The following is a 20,946-nucleotide window of genomic DNA, read 5'->3' as shown; positions in this document are numbered from 1 at the left end:
GAATAAGTATCTAAATGTATAAAATAGTATGTTAATAAATAACAGAAAAGTAAATAATAATAAGGATTCAACAGTGTTTGTGGTTGTATTATTTGACGCATAAATTATGATATTGTGTTGTGACTTAAATATATCCATGTGTGTGTGTGTGTGTGTGTGTGTGTGTGTGTGTGTGTGTGTGTGTGTGTGTGTGTGTGTGCGTGTTCCTGTGTGTGTGTGTGTGTGTGGGTCTGTGTGTGCATGTGTGTGTCTGTGTGTGTGCGTGCGTGTGCGTGTGTGTGTGTGTGTGGAGTCTGACGCAGTGTTGGAAAGTTGTGTGGTTGTGCCATACAGGTGTAAAGAAGCAGATAAAAAGAGGAAAGGAAAATACAGAAACAGGTTAAAAAAGAAGAAAGAACTAAAAAGAAAAGGTGATGGGGTGTGAGGTGATGATGAACAGGTGAACTCATCATCTAAAACACGGATCTAGCAGCTGTTTATTACTGACGTGCTCAAACCCAGTGAATCTGATAAGAAAAATAAAGGTCTGACCTGATGTTGGGCTAATACAGCCAGTCTGTCACTCCTCGCTCCTTGTAAAGTTTATTATCCACATAAAGCTTATCCACTGAGATGACAGCTCTCTTCCCATCTTGGATAAACTTTTTACGCAGCGGAAAGAGAACTCTGCGCCGATCCAGGATTTCCTTAGGAAACTGGTCATTAACGCTGAAGTCTTTGCCTTTGAGCTCTCTTCCGTGACTTTTAACCAGATCCTTCTGCTTAAAATGTTCAAATTTAGCCACGATGGGACGAGGTCGTCTGCTGTCCCCTCTTTTAGCTCCAAGGCGATGTACTCGGTCGAAGGTGATGTTTTTTACCGTTTCTTCGGGTATCTTCATTTGGGTCTGGAGAAAGTGTTTAACAGTGCGTTCGCAGTCCTCGGCCCCTCCCACCTCCTCCGACAGACCTGCAAACACCAAATTATCCCTCATGCTACGGGCCTGAAGGTCCAAAACCGTCTCCTTCAGAGTTTTGTTGTCCTGGGTGATCCGCGTCATTCCCTCCTCCAGGGAAGAAACGGACTCCCGCAGAGACGCGTTCTCAGCAGCGAGCCGCTCCACCTGCTCCTGGCTGAATTCCAGGGACTGGCGGAGGTTCTGAAACTCCTGGTGCAGAACCTCAAGCAGATGAAGACGCCCCTCAAATCCCAGAAGCCGTTTATCTATGGATTCTAATAATTCCAATATGTCCTTCCGGGGAGATGAGGCCTCAGGCGAGTCCTGAGGGCGGCTCCGCTTCGTCCCAGGTGTTTCAGGTTCACCTGCTGATTTCTTCGGACCCATAACAAATAACTCGAAAACTCCGTCAATAAAGTTCTGTAAACTTTCTAAATTTTCTTCACTTACCTCCAGATTGAGCGAGTTATACTTACCAGATTATTTTTTTGCGTTGTCAGTTTTTAAATTAGGCAAAAATGCATCTGAATTGTTTGTGAATGTTTGCTAACGAGCTGCCATCAGCTTCAAACGCTGCTGTGTCCGGTGATCGGCCGTCAGCGCATGCGCATCTCCTGTTCCTCTCCGGTCTGATCTGGAATCTTGAAGTTAAATTTAATACCTTTTCAAGACTTTTTCAAGATCTTCTCAATATTTTTTTTAATACCTCACCGCCATTTCAAGGTGTAACCATTTACAGTGATCAGTGATACTTTTAACGTTTCGGTGTGTTCGTGATACGCACCGGGAACGCCAGAGCGTACATTGTGGTTTTGAACTTTCACCTCGCCCGCCCTGGTGCTCTGAGAGGAAAATTACTAACGTACCCACAATAACCTGTTAGTTTTTTTTAAATAAAAATGACTAAATGCACACCCTTTTACGATGTTTTTGGGATTCAAACTGTTGGACGGCTAGTTCAGAAAAACATAATTACAAAAGCTAAGACTTTATAAAGCTGTGATAAGACTTTTTATTACTTTTTAAATGTGTCAGATGTGACAAACTTTAAATAGGGGAGGGGGGCTTACATATCACCTGTCCAGTACCTATGCAGCTTTGAATCTCATTCCTAAGCAGTTTCAGTCTAGGTCACACCTTCCTGCATCTAATCAACACAACGACTCCCTCTCAAAAGAGGCTAACGACTCATCAGGGGTAGAGAGGAGCTCCGAGGAGCAGGGTCCATCCAAGCACAGCTGCGCCTACTGCAGGAACAACAGGCTGCAATGTGACTTTGGGAGGGTTCCAGAATTTGTTGCAGATCCAAGGGACCAAAATACAATATCAAGAGTCTATGCTGGCAGCACAGACATCTGCGCTGGAGGGAATGACCAAGAGGGTTTCTGATCTGGAGCAGGCGCTTGCGTCAAAAGCTTGTTGTGCCAGAAAGTGACTGTTTGAAGACACATCTACTGAGGACCCTGTTTCACAGTCCCCTGTGGCCAACAACATGTGATTCCAGAGTTTGCAAGCACCAAATTTAAAGCTGACGCTTACTTCAACTCCCATCCGAGCTTCTCCATACCAGACAGAGACTCCCACTCGAGCCTCTCCCTCCTGTAGACCTGCACAAGAATCTACACTCCAAGACCACCCAGTACCAACCCCAACTCCGACACCAGACATTACTTTGAGGACTTTGCCGTCGGACAGAGAGGAGACTTTTTACAACATCACCCAGACGTGTACGCTGTCTTCATGAGTATTGTGCCATTCCAGACATATAACAGCTGGGTAAAGAAATGCAACTGGGCAGGCACAAACGGGAAAATGGTCCTTCCTGAGAATGTGAAAGAGCGGGTACATTCCTTAGTTTCCCAGTGCTTCCCTAACCTGAGTGTGGACCAGTGACACAAGGTATGCTCTCGCATAAATGATCCTGAGAAGTCCACGTAAAGTTGATCCTGAAACACCTCGTTATGGTTTCTTGCAACATGGAATGTGATTAGCGTTTAATTAATAGGCTTTTTTTTTTATTTTTTCCTCAAATAAAGTATTGGAAAAACATTTGGTTGTATGTCATTGAAATGTCTATTACTGTACTGGAGCCAAATGTCAGCCATGTGTGCCTTCTATCCATCTGTGCATTCACTTATTATTAATTATAGAATTATATACAATCTGGGCATAGAAAGTATTTCTAGGATTTATAGCTTGTTGGCAGCAGGTGTTACACATTACTGGGAAGCTTCAATAGCTATAAATACTGGTTTCCAACTTCTGTTAGCATCTGGGGTTGCTATATAGCTACTGTACCCCTGATGTTAAAGGCATAGCAATCGATCTTTTACTTCCGGGTGGATCACGTCAAACATTGGTCCGCATAACTGTCAATCATTCTGGCGAAGCCTTTGCGTAAGTCCGTCGTACGTGCTCGCCCCTGGGTCATTTTTCTCCTTGCGCATGCGCACTTTTATCTCAACAGGTTCTTATGAAAATGTCTGAGAGTCGCAAGAGAAAAGGTGTCTTCGAAGTCTACGAGAAGAAGAGAAAGGCCTCTGAAGTGAGAAATAAGACCGGAGTGTTTTTGGGAGACTATTTTCAACGTTGGCGTTTTCTGAGAGACGGTTGGGCTGTCCACAGACGCTGCGGTTGCCTGTTTTCTGCTCAACAGGTAAGCTAAAGTTCGGCATGCTATTTGGAGGAATGCATTTGAGATTACTGCTAGAAGAACTGTATGAAAATAAAACCTGTTTTATATTTGTGTGCACACATCAGCTTCTTAAATATTCTACTGGCCAAACAAAGCGCGTTCTCTGCTGACGTGATTCCAACATGGCAGCGCCCGGTCTGCATGTGAAAAAATAAACAAAAGATGAGAGAGCTGTAAACAGAGGAAATGCTTCTACTTGTTTTATTGTTGATAAGTCGCCGCAATCGTCATTTCAAGTTTCGTAAAGTATGTGTACGGTGGCTGCAAAGACGGAGCAGTCTAGGATTTTATGCCTATCTACCCAAACAGATGTGCTTTACTGACACAGAGTCCTTACGACCGTTCCGCCATCTTCATCCTGAATCCTTCGAGAGTGTAGTGTCAGCTGATCAATCCGCAAAGCACCGTTTAGTTTATTTATTTATTTATTTTTTACATGCGGACAGGGGGCTACTGTACCCCTGATGTTAAAGGTATAGCAATCGATCTTTTACATCCGGGTGGATCACATAAACCATTGGTCCACATAACTGTAATTAATCTGAACACATCTTTGAGCGGAGACATTAAAGACAATGTCCTGATGCATGAATCAAACAGAACAGTAAAACATGTAACGGATGTCATATTTAGTATAGCATACATTTATTAGAGGTAGTTTCAAATGTAGAGCTGGATGACCTTCAGAAGAATATACTTTAAAGAATATCTGTGGACATCCATATCCAACATTCTTACGCACATGCACCACTCAGTTTGTTTGCTGGGAACTTACCGATCCGACAGTGAATCCTGAATTATTGATACATCTGGAGGCTTTGGTCTTGGCCACTGAGTGTGAGTCAGCGGAGTGGAGGTGATGTTATCATAGCTGTAACAAATAAAGAATTTTAAACATATTAGTTCTTTGTTTATACAAAATCCAAATATAACAAATATTTCATATGGATGTCGAGTAGTATTGAAAGCTATTAAAGCTATGCAGTCTAATAAAGCCCCAGGCCCGGATGGGTTTCCTATTGAATTTTATAAAACATTTATTGGTAAACAGGCACCATTGCTTTTGTCTGTGTTTAACGAGTCCTTGGAATCAGGTTCATTACCACCTACTTTCACACAGGCCACCATAGCGCTCCTTCTCAAAAATGACAAGGACCCAACTTCCTGTGGTTCCTACAGGCCATTATCTCTGCTTAATGCTGATGCAAAGGTATTGGCTAAAGTAATTTTGTCTCACCTTGAGGATGTGCTTCCTCAAATTATATCTGAAGAGCAGAACGGCTTTATAAAGGGACGGCAATTGTTTTTTAATACCCGTACACTCTTTAACGTTATTTACTCAAAGCATCTATCTCAACTTCCTGAACTTGTGATTTCTTTAGATGCTGAAAAGGCTTTCGATAGGGTGGAGTGGGAATACTTGTTTGCAGTTTTGGAGAAGTGTGGTTTTGGTGATAAATTCACTTGCTGGATTCAGCTTCTTTATTCATCCCCTAAAGCCAGTGTTCATACTAATGATGTTTACTCTGATTATTTTGCGCTGGGTCGTGGTTGTCGTCAAGATTGCCCTTTGTCACCTTTACTCTTTGCCATTGCCATCGAGCCGCTGTCCATTACATTAAGATCTTCTTCTGTATTCAAGGGAATCATCGGTAATGGAATTACACATAAAGTATCGTTGTATGCTGATGACTTGTTATTATATATGACTGACCCTGCTCGCTCCATCCCTGCTGTTTTAAGTACTCTGGAGAACTTCAGCTCGTTTTCAGGTTATAAATTAAATTTAGGGAAAAGTGAGTGTTTTCCTGTTAATACGGCAGCACGTCAACTTCAACAGTCCGATCTACCCTTTCGTTTCAGTCCCTCTGGGTTTAAGTACTTAGGGATTAACGTGACTCGCTCTCTATCTGGCCTTAAATCAGCAAATTTGTCTCCTCTTATATCTAGGATCACATCTGATATTCAAAGATGGGGTAATCTCCCCCTTTCTTTAATCAGTAAGATTAATGTTGTTAAATGAACATCTTATCAAAATTTTTATTTTTATTTCAGTCAATTCCCTTATTTTTGCCGAAACATTTCTTTGTTTCACTGGACAAGATTATTGGTTCTTTCATTTGGGGAGGGAAGCCGCCTAGGGTTTCTAAAACTTTGCTGCAGCAATGAAGATTTAGTGGAGGACTTGCATTACCTAATTTTCTAGCGTACTACTGGGCCGCTCACATCCATAAACTTTGCTACTGGCTAAAATCTTCTGGTTCCTCGTGGCGTAAATTGGAGCTATCATCATGTACAGTTGTGGTCAGAGGTTTACATACACTTGTAAAAAATATAATATAATGGCTCTACTGAGTGTCCCGGTATTTCTAAAACTCTGATTTTTCTCTGATAGAGTGATTGGAACAGATACTTCTTTGTCACAAAAACATTCATGAAGTTCGGTTCTTTAATGTCTTTATTATGGGTTAACAGATAAAAGTGATCACATTTGCTGGGTCACAAATATACATACAGCAACATGAACTAGCAATTTTGGTGACTTAGAAACGTGTCAGTGAACTGAGCTTCATAGCATGGCCTCTTAACTTCTTGTGAGTGATTCTGAGTGACTACAGCTGGTGACTTCTCTTAGGCCAGGTAAATAGGGCTCATTGGATACAAACGCCCACAAACACTACAATGGGAAAGTCAAAGGAGCTCAGCATGGATCTGAAAAAGTGAATTATTGACTTGAACAAGTCAGGAAAGTCACTTGGGGCCATTTCAAAGCAGCTGCAGGTCCCAAGAGCAACAGTGCAAACAATTGTTTGTAAGTATAAGGTGCATGGCACTGTTTCATCACTGCCAAGATCAGGAAGAAAACGCAAGCTATCACCTGCTGCTGAGAGAAAATTGGTCAGGAGGGTAAAGAGTGAACCAAGAATCAACAAAAAGCAGATCTGCCAAGAATTAGAAGCTGCTGGAACACAGGTGTCATTGTCCATAGTCAAACGTGTTTTGCATCTCCATGGACTGAGAGGCTGCCGTGCAAGAAGGAAGCCCTTGCTCCAAAAGCGGCACCTTAAGGCTTGACTGAAGTTTGCTGCTGGACAAAGACAAGACCTTCTGGAGGAAAGTTCTGTGGTCAGACGAAACGAAAATCGAGCTTTTTGGCCACAATGCCCAGCAATATGTTTGGAGGAGAAAAGGTGAGGCCTTTAACCCCAAGAACACCATGCCTACAGTCAAGCATGGTGGTGGGAATATTATGCTGTGGGGCTGTTTTGCTGCCAATGGAACTGGTGCTTTACAGAGAGTAAATGGGATAATGAAGGAGGAGGATTACCTTCACATTCTTCAACATAACATAAAATCATCAGTATGAAGGTTGGGTCTTGGGCGCAGTTGGGTGTTCCAACAGGACAATGACCCCAAACACACATCAAAAGTGGTAAAGGAATGCCTAAATCAGGCTAGAATAAGGGTTTTAGAATGGCCTTCCCAAAGTCCTGACTTAAACCCCATTGAAAACATGTGGACAGTGCTGAAGAAACAAGTCCATGTCAGAAAGCTAACAAATTTAACTGAACTTCACCAATTCTGTCAAGAGGAGTGGTCAAAGATTCAACCAGAAGCTTGCCAGAAGCTTGTGGATGGCTACCAAAAGCGCCTGATTGAAGTGAAAATGGCTAAGGGATATGTAACCAAATATTAGCACTGCTGTATGTATATTTGTGACCCAGCAAATGTGATCACTTTTCTCTGTTAACCCATAATAAAGACATTAAAGAACCAAACTTCATGAATGTTTTTTGTGACAAAGAAGTATCTGTTCCAATCACTCTATCAGAGAAAAATCAGAGTTTTAGAAATACCGGGACACTCAGTAGAGCCATTATATTACATTTTTTACAAGTGTATGTAAACTTCTGACCACAACTGTAAGGGCTCTTCTTTACCGGCTTTGCTCTTTTCCTCTTTACCCGTAAAACCCTCTCTGTATACTGATAATCCGGTGGTTCTTAACACACTCAAAATCTGGTTTCAGTTTAGACGGCACTTTAATTTTGTAATGCCATCCTCCTCGGGTCCTCTAACCGACAATCATTTGTTTCCCCCTTCACTTTTGGACTCGACATTCTCAGTGTGGTGTGACAAGGGTATAGAACAGTTTAAACATTTATATGTGGATGGTGTGTTCGATAGTTTTCCCAATTTGTCTTCTCGTTATGATCTCCCTATTACCCATTTGTTTCGCTATTTTCAAATTCGAAATTTTGTTGCCAAGTGTTTCCCAAATTTCCCCTCTTTACCTCCAGAACAGCGGTGGGAAACTACGTTATCTTTTATTCCTCATCACAGAGGAACCATTTCGAAACTCTATGATGTTATTCTGTCTTTTAGTAACCACTCTAAGGTTAAGCTTAGGGGTATATGGGAAGGAGAACTAGGAATTGGAATACATGAGGAGTCTTGGGAACAGGCTATAGCAAGGGTACGATCTTCCACCTCCTGCGCTCGTCTTGGACGTACTCAACTTAAGGTTATTCATAGGGTGCATTTCTCTAAGTCTAGACTTTCTGAATTGTGTCCAGAAGTGGAAAATAAATGTGATAAATGCCAGGGTTCTCCTTGTCACCTTCGCCACATGGTTTTTTTTTTTGTGTCCTGAGCTACAAAGTTTCTGGACAGGGTATTTTGCTATTATGTCAACTGTTCTTGGGGTAACTCTTCATCCTTGTCCTCCGATTGCGGTATTCGGGATTCCTGACCGCTCACTTATACTGGACTCCACACAAAAGGATATCATTGCCTTCACACCCCTATTAGCGAGACGTCTAACATTGTTGCATTGGAAGTCTGCTAAGTGTCCTACTGTTTCCCAGTGGCTTAAAGATGTCATGTTTTTTTTTTAAACTTGAAAAAATCAAATATAAGTTGAGAGGTTGCACGGCCAAATTTTTTCACAAGTGGCAACCCTTTATCTCTTATTTTACTAGTCTAGAGGTATTACCTGTTTAAATGTACTTCTGTTATTGTTATATTCCGATAATATGTTTGATGGTCGTGTTGATCTGTGTGGGACGGGGGGTGGGGGTGGGTCTTTGTTTTGGTATGTTTTTGTGTTTAGTTGTCTTGTTTTATTTTTTTGTTATTTACCTAGAACAATGAGGAAAGGTTAATTGTATTTTGGTAATTGCAAGTACTGTTTTCTTCTTTCAATAAAAATGTTTAAAAAAAAAGGAAGTTTGATCCTGTTCACCTTTGCCAGAGTCCAGCTCCGAGCCTCCGTAGGCCAGCAGCCTCCATAGCTGAGTGGCTGCTGTAGTAAAGGGAGACCAGATTACCCACAAATTGAAACACTGTCCCACGTTGCTGACAGTTTTCCGTTTCATGTTTAAATCTTAAATTAAACAGTTTGTGAAGAGAAAGCAATGGCTGTTAATCCAGCAAGGACGTGGGATTTTATGCAGGAGCGCGCGCCGCGCATGAACCACACCAAAAGAAGGAAAGACAGAGCGTGCAGAGGTAAGACTGTCATGACCCTGCCATGCCCTGACCTGCATGCACCATCATTCATCTCATCAGCCTTCATTCATCACACCTAGTCCCCTCATCAAGTGCTGTAAGCAGACTCCAGGGGCAGCATGTTGATATGTGACGTTACTATTGTCTAACATCATTTTTTGAAAAATAACCAACACGGTGTGACCAACACAGAAGGAAGACACTGAGAGAAAAGCAGTGTTGTGACCACAGGTAAACATCTGTTGAATGTCAGCAAAAACAGGCCCTGAAGTCCTATGAATCCATGATAACAGACGTGCACGTTACTCAAACTTTGTTGTGGCCTTATATGATGCTTGGAAGTGTTCTTTTTGTTTTTTAAGGGATAGTGAAAATGATGTTGAAAAAATCAAAAAGTTAATTATTGTGCATTTAATGGAGGTGTAAGAAACCCTAGTCCTGGAGAGCTGCTACCCAGCATGTTTAGAGGCTACACAGCATTAACACACCTGATGATGATCAGCAGGTGATTAACGCCTCTGTAGAGCCTCATGAGCTGCTGAACATGTGAATCAAATGTGTTGAAGCAAGGAAACCTCTAAAATGTGCTAGAGGCTCTCCAGGACCAGGGTTCCCTACCCCTGCTTTTATGTGTGAGTGACTGGATGAATGACTTTAGAGCAGCGGTTCACAACTTTTTTCCCACAAGCACCCTCTTGTTTGTGTCCAACATGAGCCAAGCACCTTACAACCACAATCCCTACACACACACACACACATCAAAAGTGAATGATTCTACATTTTATACATCAATAAGGGGTTGTAACTCTAATACACAGTGTTAATTGTACAATTGTTTGTGTCCTGAGCAATTTATAAATGTAATTTTTTTTTTAAATATCATCTTTAGAGCCTCACAACTTCATCACAGGCACAAGTGTGTGGACCCCCTGCAATCTTGTGGAGAACCCATTAGGGTGCCAGGTACCCAGGGTTGGGAAACACTGCTATATACGGTTTAATGAAAATAGAAGCCATTTACTGTTTGCCGCTCTAATCATTTATTTGGTAGTACCTATGTAAAAAAAGATCCATTCCATCAATATGTGACATGAGAAGATCTAAACACGTGTACTGATAATACCAATGATGTACATTTTAACTGATCATTTGTAGTAAAGATTAACAGTTATGGCATGAAATTGATCACAAATATTGTAATGAAGTGCTCTGTAACAAAGGTTATGTGGATGCATTTCTTAGTCCTTGTTAGATTCAACGTGGAAGTTGTTCAACATGGTTTCACACGCTCTGCCTTGGAATGACTGCCTTCCAGATGCCAAGCAAAAAGACACCTTGGTGTTGTGACGGTGCAAACAGCAGCATGTAAACAACATGTAGGTGTTTGGTTGGAAGTGTAAACATGGAGTTGTACTGGACAAGACAGCACAACTTCAAATTTATGAGCCGAGGACTTGGTTGTCCTTTGTTTACATAAGAATGATGATGATGCACATTAAGGAAAGCAGCGCAAATGTTTCTTTCATATGCAAAGTACTTGTATTTTGGAATGGATAATTTATTATTTACAATTAGTGTCATTGTTCTCTATGTCACTTTTTTACTCATATCTGTCAAGTACTTGTATGTGTGTGAGAGAGGCCTATATGCGGGTCTTTGTTTTTTAATCAATCAATCAATCAATCAAATTTTATTTCTAAAGCGCTTTTCAAACAAAGTGTTATTCAAAGTGCTTTACAAAATGACCCCAGATTCCCATAACAGGTTAAAAACATTAACAAACATATGCAATCACATGCACACACACACAGACTCACACACACACACGAGTAAAAATTATATTAGGCTGAGTCCAGATGACCCAAGTAAGGTAACGCAAGGAAACGCCATCAGAAGAGCCGTCTGTCCCGGCAGCATCAGGTCTTCCACACTAAGTCAGGGCGCTCAGTGGAGGGGGAGCATAGACCCCCACCTATAGAGCGCCCAGGAAGCTACAGTCGACCACCGCTCCCGGGGCAGAGGGCCCCCACAGAGGAAACACTGGATTAAAATGAGTAAAAATGTAATAAAAGAGCTAATATAAATGACAACAATTAGAAAATAAGTAATAAATAAAATCATAGACAGTAAAATAATAATTTAAATAATAAAACTGTGCTAAAATATAATCATATAGAACATGCAAAGCAAGTAATAAAATATAATCATGTAAAACGAGAAATAAAACTGTAGTAAATATTTAGATAAAAGCTAACCTAAAAAGATGGGTCTTGAGTCTTGACTTAAAAACATGAACGTTCTCTGCGGCCCTGAGGTCCTCTGGCAGCTCGTTCCAGAGGCGAGGGCCATAACACTGGAAGGACGCCTTGCCGTGAGTTTGTGTCCTGACTTTAGGGATGACCAGGAGACGCCTGCCAGAGGAGCGCAGAGTCCGCGAGGGTTCATATGGTAAAAGCAGTTCTGATAGATAAGAAGGCCCAAGACCATTAAGACACTTAAAAACCATTAGAAGAACCTTAAAATTGATCCTGAAACATACGGGGAGCCAATGCAATGATTCTAAAACTGGTGTCATGTGCTCCCGCCTCCTGGTCTTCATCAGGACACGTGCTGCCGAATTTTGTAAAATTTGTAAGCCTGAGATGCTCTTTTTGGGAAGACCAGAAAGCAGGGCATTGCAGTAGTCTATCCTACTGGTGATAAAAGCATGCATCAACGTCTCCGTATTGGCCCGAGAGAGAATGGGGCGGACACTGGCGATGTTCTTTAGATGATAAAAACCTATTTTTGTGATATTTTTAATGTGTGGGATAAAAGTCAGCTCAGAGTCAAAAATCACACCCAGGTTCTTCACTTGATCAGATGGATTAAAAGACAGAGATTGTAATTTCGGTAAAAGCTTCTCTCTCTGGGCCTCAGGACCAATGACTAAAACTTCAGTTTTGTCCTGGTTGAGCTGGAGAAACTTCTCTGCCATCCAGGATTCGATGTCTAAAATACAGTTACCGAGAGTCATCCGGAGACACGGAGATGTACAACTGTGTATCATCAGCATAACTGTGAAAGTTGACCCCGTGTCTCCTGATGACACTGCCAAGAGGGAGCATATAAAGATTAAAAAGCACTGGACCTAAAATTGAACCCTGGGGCACACCACATGTAATCCCATGGACCCTAGAGGAACAGGTATCCAAACTCACCATGAAAGTCCTGTCTGTGAGGTAGGATGTGAACCATCTATGTAAAGCACCAGAGAGGCCAATCTGTTGTAAACGAGTTAAAAGAATAGTGTGGTCTACCGTATCGAAGGCAGCACTTAGATCCAGTAGAACCAACACTGTCAACTTCTGTTTATCATAATTTACTCTAAAATCATTTAAAATCTTCAGAAGGGTTGTCTCGGTGCTGTGGTTCACCCTAAAACCAGACTGAAATTTCTCTAGGACATTAGTGTTTCTAAAATCATTTAGTTGATTTAAAACCAACTTTTCTAAAATCTTGCTTAAAAATGGTAAGTTGGATACCGGTCGATAATTGTTTAATTCATTAAAATCTAAATTGCTCTTCTTCAACAGGGGCCTCACCACCGCCCCTTTAAAGGCAGCAGGAAAGACCCCCGTCTGAAGTGAGCAATTCATCATGGTTAAAATCTCATCACTAAAAGATCCATAAAATTGTTTAAAGAATGAAGTTGGAATTGGGTCCAGAACACATGTGGTGGGTCTCACTGAGGAGAAAACTTTATCAAGAGTCTCAGCTTCTACCAGGACAAAACTGTTCAGTGTTTCCTCTGGTATAGACACACATTCAGATTTATCTAAAACCTTATTACTTATGGAGGATAAAATATTCCGTCTGATGGTGTCTACCTTCCCTCTGAAGTGGGCTGCAAACTCCTCACAGAGTGCATTTGAGGGTGTTTTCTGAGGTGAAGTGGATGTACGGTTTAAAATGTTGTTTATGGTGGAAAAAAGTATTCTGGGATTGTGTTTATTGTCTAGAATGAGTTTGGAAAGGTATGCGTGTCTTGAATTTCTCACTGCGTTATTATATGATTTAAGTAGCTCTGTATATATTTGATGATTTATAGTTGTTTTGTTCTTTCTCAATCTCCGCTCTGCAACCCTGCAATTTCTCTTTAGTTTCTTTAGATTTTCATTTCTCCACGGTGAAGCATGTTTTGAATAAAAACTTTTGATTTTAAGTGGAGCGAGCAGGTCGAGAGCGGATTTCAGTCTACTGTTAAAATCATTGACAGTAAAATCACAAGAGGCAGTTACCGGAGTGGGAGGGATCTTTCTAAAAACTTCAAGAAAACCTGCAGCCACTTCAGGGGTGAGATGACGCTTCCTTACAGTTCTCACAGAGGGTTCCAGCTGGATAAAACTGGTGATGCTAAAAAATACACAGTAGTGATCAGATACAGCCAAATCAATAACAGAGGACACACTGGTGGACAGGCCATACGTGAGGACCAAGTCCAGGGTGTGTCCTCTGTTGTGAGTATTTTAAGTCTTAACACTGAGGTGTACTCTACATCACAGCATGACTTAAATGTTGTGAGACTATTACTTTACTCTGTCTACATCATCTGTTTACATAAGCATGATGATGGACATACTGACTGTCCCACAGACTAGGTACAGGTCTAGAGGTGATCGGGCTTTCTCGGTCTTGGCTCCTTCTCTCTGGAATGAGCTTCCACTTGATATTAAACTGTCACCTTCGCTGCATGTTGTTAAGAGTCGTTCGAAAACTCATTTTTATTGTTTAGCTTTTATGTGACTTGTATGCTTTTATGCTCCCTGTTTACATTTTGTATGGTGCTTTTATGTCTGTATGTTGTTTTTATCTCTTTTTTATTGCTATCTGTGTTTTTACTGTATTTCATGTTCAGCGCCTTGGGCTCCTGCAGAGGCAGTGGAAGGTGCTGTACCAATAAAGATTGATTGATGATGCACATTATAGAAAACAGTTTTCACTTTTGATTCATAAGCAACGTATTACTATTTTGGTAGAGTTGATTTTGTATTTTAAATCTTTTTCATTGTTCAGTCAAGTGTGTGTGTGTGTGTGTGTGTGTGTGTGTGTGTGTGTGTGTGTGTGTGTGTGTGTGTGTGTTTGTGTGTGTGTGGTACATTTTAGTGTGTGGTGCCTTTTCAGTTGACATATTTGATTTGTGATTTGTTTTTGGAGAAGCAGAGATAAGCAAAGGTGAGCAGGTGCATTTTTTTGATAAAATTATTTAACCTCGTAAAAACGTTCATATGCAAACGACCAAGTGTTAATGATCCACAAATAAAAACTTTGACTGTTAAATTTTGAAAGTATTGATAAAGAGTACTAGGAAATTGGTTATCAGCAGGGGCCATTTGTGGGTCACTACAGTTTACAGTAAAATAAATGAAAAATCAGAGATGTATTTTTTTCACAAACGTACTTGTTGGAGTACGTAGAGCCGGTTACTGTTGACCAGCAGGCATGATTTAGTGACGACAACTTTTACAGTGTAGGAGCTACAGACATTTCAATGATTTAAAAATTCAACAAAAATCAGACAAGTATGTTTTCTAAAAAGTAAATGCTGTAAATGCACAGTTAGAGATTATTTTTTAAATATTCTGCAGAAAAACTACAGAGGTCCAGACCTCGATGTCCTCAATGGTAGATACGGCCATGGTGGTGTCTAATAGTGGGTAAATGTTTTGTTTTTACTCACGCAGCTCTACACAGATTTCCATGGGATCAGAAATCAGAACCTGCAACACTCCTTTTCTTGACTGGACCTGTAGTCACCTCAACATCTGATGCTGTACAGAAGGAGGAGGACAGAAACTTCAGCAGCGAGCTCTGAAGAAGACTGCAGTAGTAGTTGAATGTGTTAAAGAAGAATGGTGGTGAAGATGACCTCCATCCTACAAAACCCCTCCTACCCACTGCGTTCCACTGTGGAGACCATGGACAGCTCCTTCAGAGGCAGACTGAGACATCCCAGATGTGAAACAGAACGCTACCGTAGGTCTTTCATCCCCTCTGCAGTAAGAGTGTAGAACTCCTCAGTTTAAGCTGTACTGGCATGATCCTGGTACACAATAACACCAATGCAGTATTCAGTATGTGTTCAATATTTGTGCAATACCAGATTTACGTGGTATGTCTGTGTCCCTTACAGCATGCTGCATAGTTCTGGAACCCAAGTTTTTCATTTTTATTTGTAGTTTTTAGTGGTCGAAGGTTACAATAATAGCTTATGGCCTATTTGTTATTATTTCTCTTCAAATGATTCTGGTGAGTGCTGGTGCTGCTGTAACAAGTGAGTTTCCCCACCGTGGGATCAATAAAGTCTGTTCTATTCTATTCTATTCTATTCTATTCTATCAATCGCTTTCTGCTATGATTAATAATGTATCTTCCTTCAGTGCATGTAACAACTCTGGGGTGGTTTTTGATTTTAAAAAAATCATAAACAAGTTGACTCATGAGTCAAGTAGTTTTCATACCTCCAGATTTTTGAAGAGAAATCATAACAAATAGGCAGTAAGCTATTATTGTAACCTTCGACCACTAAAAACTACAAATAAAAATGAAAAACTTGGGTTCCAGAACTATGCAGCATGCTGTAAGGGACACAGACATACCATGTAAATCCGGAATTGCACAAATATTGAACACATACTGTCACGAACAGAACTCGGAAGACCTGAAGACGCCAAACACAATGAGAGTAAAATAAAAAGTCTTCATTAGGATGCAGAGTTACCGGAGTTGGGCGAGGCTGGAGACCGAGTCGGAGAGGAGGCGAGGGTCAAAACCAGATCGGACATGCAGATACGGGGAACAGGCAAGAGGCAAGGCTGAGGACAGGCGAAGGTCGTGGAGGCAGGCAGAGTACAAGGCAGGGGTCAGGAGCAAAAACGAGGTCCGGAGGCAGAGATCAGGCAGGGTGGATGGCTGGAGAATTTACTGGCACAAAGTTTTCAATAATCTGGCCGAGAACTGGTGGCTGACTGGTGAATATACAGCAGGGGAAGCAGGTGTGAGTGCTGAGCTGAGGAGTCAGGAGCAGGTGGAGTGGATGAAGCTGATTACAGGAACAGGTGAGATGAATGGAGTTGATTGTGATGCTGACTGAGGTTGCTAGGGAAAACAGGGCTTGGCTGGAGCTTGGTGAGGGGACCAGGTGAGCTGAATGAAGAGGCAGAGGAGGGTGAAGGATGGGAGTCATGACACATACTGAATACTGCATTGGTGTTATTGTGTACCAGGATCATGCCAGTACAGCTTAAACTGAGGAGTTCTACACTCTTACTGCAGAGGGGATGAAAGACCTACGGTAGCGTTCTGTTTCACATCTGGGATGTCTCAGTCTGCCTCTGAAGGAGCTGTCCATGGTCCCCACAGTGGAACGCAGTGGGTAGGAGGGGTTTTGTAGGATGGAGGTCATCTTCACCACCATTCTTCTTTAACACATTCAACTACTACTGCAGTCTTCTTCAGAGCTCGCTGCTGAAGTTTCTGTCCTCCTCCTTCTGTACAGCATCAGATGTTGAGGTGACTACAGGTCCAGTCAAGAACAGGACCTGTAGGGTACAGGGTCCTAACAGCCCGTACCCTCTGGGGGGTACTTCAGGAGGATGGGGTACCAGGCCCTCTGATACGGGCTGTAAGGACCCGGTACGACTGGTGTCAGAGCTCGGTCTGCATTGCCGGCAGTTAGTCGAGCTCATTTCTGGTGAGAGTCGGCTGCCCTGATGCAACAGGGTTTGTACTGTATTGTATAATAAATAGTTTTATATTTGACATGTTTGATTAGAAACTATAAATGTTTACTAAATATATTTGTATATGTCATAACCTGCCTTCATTTTATTTCTTAAGAGTAAAATCCCTCTACTGTGGATTTAGTTCTGTGTTATAATCCAACCCCTCCTCTTTAATCCGGGCTTGGGACCGGCAGAAGTGACCCAAAAGGGAAACCCTGGCAGAGTTAGTTGGTTTTTTTTTTATTTTTTTATTTTGTTTTATTTTTATTTATTTATTCATTGGTTTGGTGCTGGATGAGAAGCTCGTCCATTTGCCCTTTTCTGTCAGCTGTTATCTTTTTAAGGCGTAACAGATTTAGGTGTTACACCTCTGAGCCAGAACCTTCTCCAGAACAGAGTGAATGCTGCCCAGAAACAAGCTGTTTCCTCTCTTACTAAAATGCACTCTGTCTGGGAGAAAAAGAGCGTTGTTGAAGAACCTGACCTCAGGATGCTCGATGACCAGGCCCCCAAAGCTCTTAACGGCCCTCCTCAGTGAAGAATTAACCTGTTTTCTGTTGTTGTTAATTCTTCCTGGTTGCCCGTATCCCCACGACTGCCGTTCGTTGATGGCGGAAAAGGCTATTCTCATTTCCGGAAAGTCCTTATGGAGGTGGGACAAATCCTTTTGGATCTGAGAAGCCAGTTCCCCCGGGGAAACGTGACCCAGATCGTTTCCTCCAGCGTGGACGACCAGAATATCTGGAGGACCGTGTGTGCGAGCCTCGGAGTAAAACCTGGGAAGGACACCACCCCAGCCCATGCCTCCTTTACCAAACCATTGGACCTTAGCTCTGAGTCCAAAGTTTGGCCCAAACTGCTGCTGAGCCGCCTTTTCACCCCGTCTGATGTAACTGGATCCAATCATCCAGATTACTGGAGTTCGAGGCTGCTCAGACTTGATGGTAGATGCAGTTTTTGGGGGTTCGGAGACACTTTTGGGTCCTGAGTCCGTCCCTTTCCTACAACCTTTGAGGCGGATCATAGTGGGACGTTTCTGCTGAGGTGTCTCTCTTCTGTAGTACTGGGAACGAATATCCTGAGTACTGACAGAAGGCTGGTACTGGTTTGTCTCTCTTCTGTAGTACTGGGAACGAATATCCTGAGTACTGACAGAAGGCTGGTACTGGTTTGTCTCTCTTCTGTAGTACTGGGAACGAATATCCTGAGAACTGACAGAAGGCTGGTACTGGTTTGTCTCTCTTCTGTAGTACTGGGAACGAATATCCTGACTACAAGCAGGTTTTTGGAGCTTTTCACCAGATTCCTGCTGATCTGTGCCCTGAGTCCCACAGTTAGTAGGCAGTGAGGCTTTTGGGTGGACCTCACTGACCTGAACCTCTGTGTTGAGAGAAGAGTCAATTATTTCATCATAATTGACCTTAACTCCTCGTTCTACGATTTCAAACCAAGAAAGACTTTGTGTGGTCTCCATCTTTAAGACGTGTGAAATATTGACGGGTTTGAAGAGAAAACTGTGACAAAATTCTCAACTATCTGTCCCAAACAGTCAGAAAACTGAGGAGAAACAGTATGTATCGAATGGAGTCACGAGTGTTTGTGAGCTAGAGACTTGTCTCTGAGATCTGACGAATGCTGTTCTTTGGTCTCTGTGAAAACCAAGAGTGATGTCACCAACTGCTGTCCTTTGATCTATGAACTCACCAAGTGAAGAAGAGCACTACCTTAATCCTTTTATGTACGTGTCTGTGCGTGCGCGTGCACGCGTATACGCACGCGCGTCCAGATTCTGAATTGTATTTTAATCATTTTATTAGAAGCTAAATGTTGCTGCTAATGTTTTTACTCTACAATCGGTGCAACACAAATAAAAGCTAACACTGAGTTAGCATGTTTGATTTTCTAAAACGACGACATTCGGGCAGAGTTCACGCAAGAAAAGCTAACTAATATAGTGTGATGATGAGAAAATAACCTGACACGGAACTAAATGGCAACATTAATATTAAATGGTTGTTTTCTGCTCGTAAATACTGAAAGTTTTACAGGGAAAAAAACGACTTACCGGTCTTATTTGAAGCAAGTTTGAAAGCAATAACAGTGGCGTCGCAAAAAAACAAAATTGGCGTCGCTTGATGATGACGTACGTTGAAAACAAACTTTATTGACAAATAGATACAAACAAAATATTGTGCGCATGTTTTTCATGGACTGAAATTATTTTATGTGAATGTGGGACCAGAGTTAGCAGCAAATATCTGACAAAGAAAAGGAGATGAGTGAAACATTTATTTATTTAATAATTTATTTATTGTATTTTTTACTTTTTTTATTTTTTTAAGATAATGAATGAAACATTAATAAAAACATCTCCCTGACCGTATCTTCCTCAGATGAGCTGGAGGTTAAATAAATTGTTGATCATTGTAACAACAGCCTCCACTGACTGTGATGGTATTGTTGGTTTTTAAGGATTATTGGTGGTATTCTAAAACCATTAACTTACATATATAATTTATCCTTTCAAACTGGTTTCCTCTGAAAGGCAATAGCCAAAAGGTTTAAGCAGGGTAATAAACATCTACAACTAAGGCCAGTGTCACTCCTTCCACAATGTTCAAAAATCCTGGAAAACTGTTTAAATGTAGGCTAGAAAACGTGTTAACTATATATATGAAACACTAAACCATAGTCAGTACAAATTTATGGAAATGAGGGACTTGTGATATGAAACAAGACACCAATCAACTAAAATGCATTGTTGTAAACACCTGCAAAAGGCTCCCGAGCCTTTAATGGTCTCTTAGTCTAAGTTGCATTAATTTTGACTCTGGAAAATAAAATGTGCTCTAATGTTATTTTGTTTCTCTGACAGACTATATGTGTCATTTCATAAAATGTAATGCCCCCATCCCCACTACACACACACACACACACACACAGCAATGTATTAATGAGAAAAAGATAGTAAAACAAAAAAAGACTTTTATATTTCCTGTGAATCACACGGGAATAATGCGAGGATCCAACCTGAGGTCAAAGGTGAGGTTTTGCTCAGAGGAAACAAACCTGATACCTAACAAAAGAAGCCACAGACTCAGAATCACTGAACACTTTAATACATTTGAACGCTGAACCTTTGAGTTTATAATGACCTGAAACCCAACTTTCAGTCCCTGAAAGCAGAGAAAAGCTCCCGAAAAGTCTCGCCTCACATCGAGCAGAGAGCCATTTGTCCCTTTGGTTATGAACATCTAAACTATAAAATCTACAGCAGTACAACGTGGACGATGGTGGTGGTCACATTCTTTACTGTCCCTGTGCTATTTACAGTTATAAGCTAAATATGATTTATTAATAGAAATAAGAATAAACGTGTGTGGTTGGCACCAGTCTGATCCACTGAACAGGAAATGATGCAACATTTGATCTATTCAAGCTGATTTAGTCCTTATTAACACACACAAGCAAAACACGTGTTTTCTAATAGAATTCAATTAACACAATTTAATTAAGTGTTTTGGACTTTATTATTAGGATTTTTTTATTTCTTAAGTTTTCATGTGAATTGTCAAAAGTCCCATTTTTGCATCAATAGATGAATAAATGTGTGATTCTTTACTTCATCTAAAATGTTTAAATCCAGTTCCTTAGAGGTGCAGCAGAATGTTTCAGTCTGATCATCAGATTTTCTGCTAAAAGCCTAGATTTGTGTTCAAGTTTTTTTTATTGTCTAAGAATATACATGAAGCCATAAAAATGATGCTAATCACTTAGCTTTTTTACTTGAGCCTGCTGAACACACATCTAGCTGTTCTGGGCTAACTTGGCACACAGCAGGAGCAGAATGAGCTTTTTCCTCAGATAGATGCAAACATATTAATGTGCATCTTCCTGTAAAGTCCAGTAGAGGGCAGTGTGGGGCAGTAAATAAACCCAGGTGATGTTCTGCAGCCTTACTGGGGTAGAGGTCACTGCGTGTTTCCATGAAACATTCATGTGTTCAGTTTTACCGCTGACTTTATCCTCTCAGCTTTCT

The 20,946-nt window shown here is 41.3% G+C and overlaps 1 protein-coding gene across 3 annotated transcripts in view; it reads right to left on the bottom strand.

Moving 5' to 3' along the window:
- Window positions 1-19,035, bottom strand: part of LOC139065126 (uncharacterized) — a 30,680-nt gene extending 11,645 nt beyond the window's left edge. The window contains exons 1-2 of one of the 3 annotated variants that reach the window (XR_011518119.1): window positions 18,973-19,035; window positions 4,409-4,504 (exon numbers count right to left, since the gene is read on the bottom strand). Coding sequence is in view for 1 of the 3 variants with exons in the window: in XM_070547880.1 (XP_070403981.1) it covers window positions 17,263-18,381 (1,119 nt within the window). In the remaining 2 variants the exon portion in view is untranslated. The other 2 variants (XR_011518120.1, XM_070547880.1) reach the window with 2 other exon arrangements.
- Between the last annotated feature and the right edge of the window lie 1,911 nt (window positions 19,036-20,946).

This window comes from Nothobranchius furzeri, unplaced genomic scaffold (genome assembly GCF_043380555.1).
Source record: "Nothobranchius furzeri strain GRZ-AD unplaced genomic scaffold, NfurGRZ-RIMD1 Scf090, whole genome shotgun sequence".
NCBI classification, from domain to species: domain Eukaryota; kingdom Metazoa; phylum Chordata; class Actinopteri; order Cyprinodontiformes; family Nothobranchiidae; genus Nothobranchius; species Nothobranchius furzeri.
The sequence above is the reverse complement of the archived record's forward strand: the minus strand, read 5'-3'. Positions and strand labels throughout refer to the sequence as shown.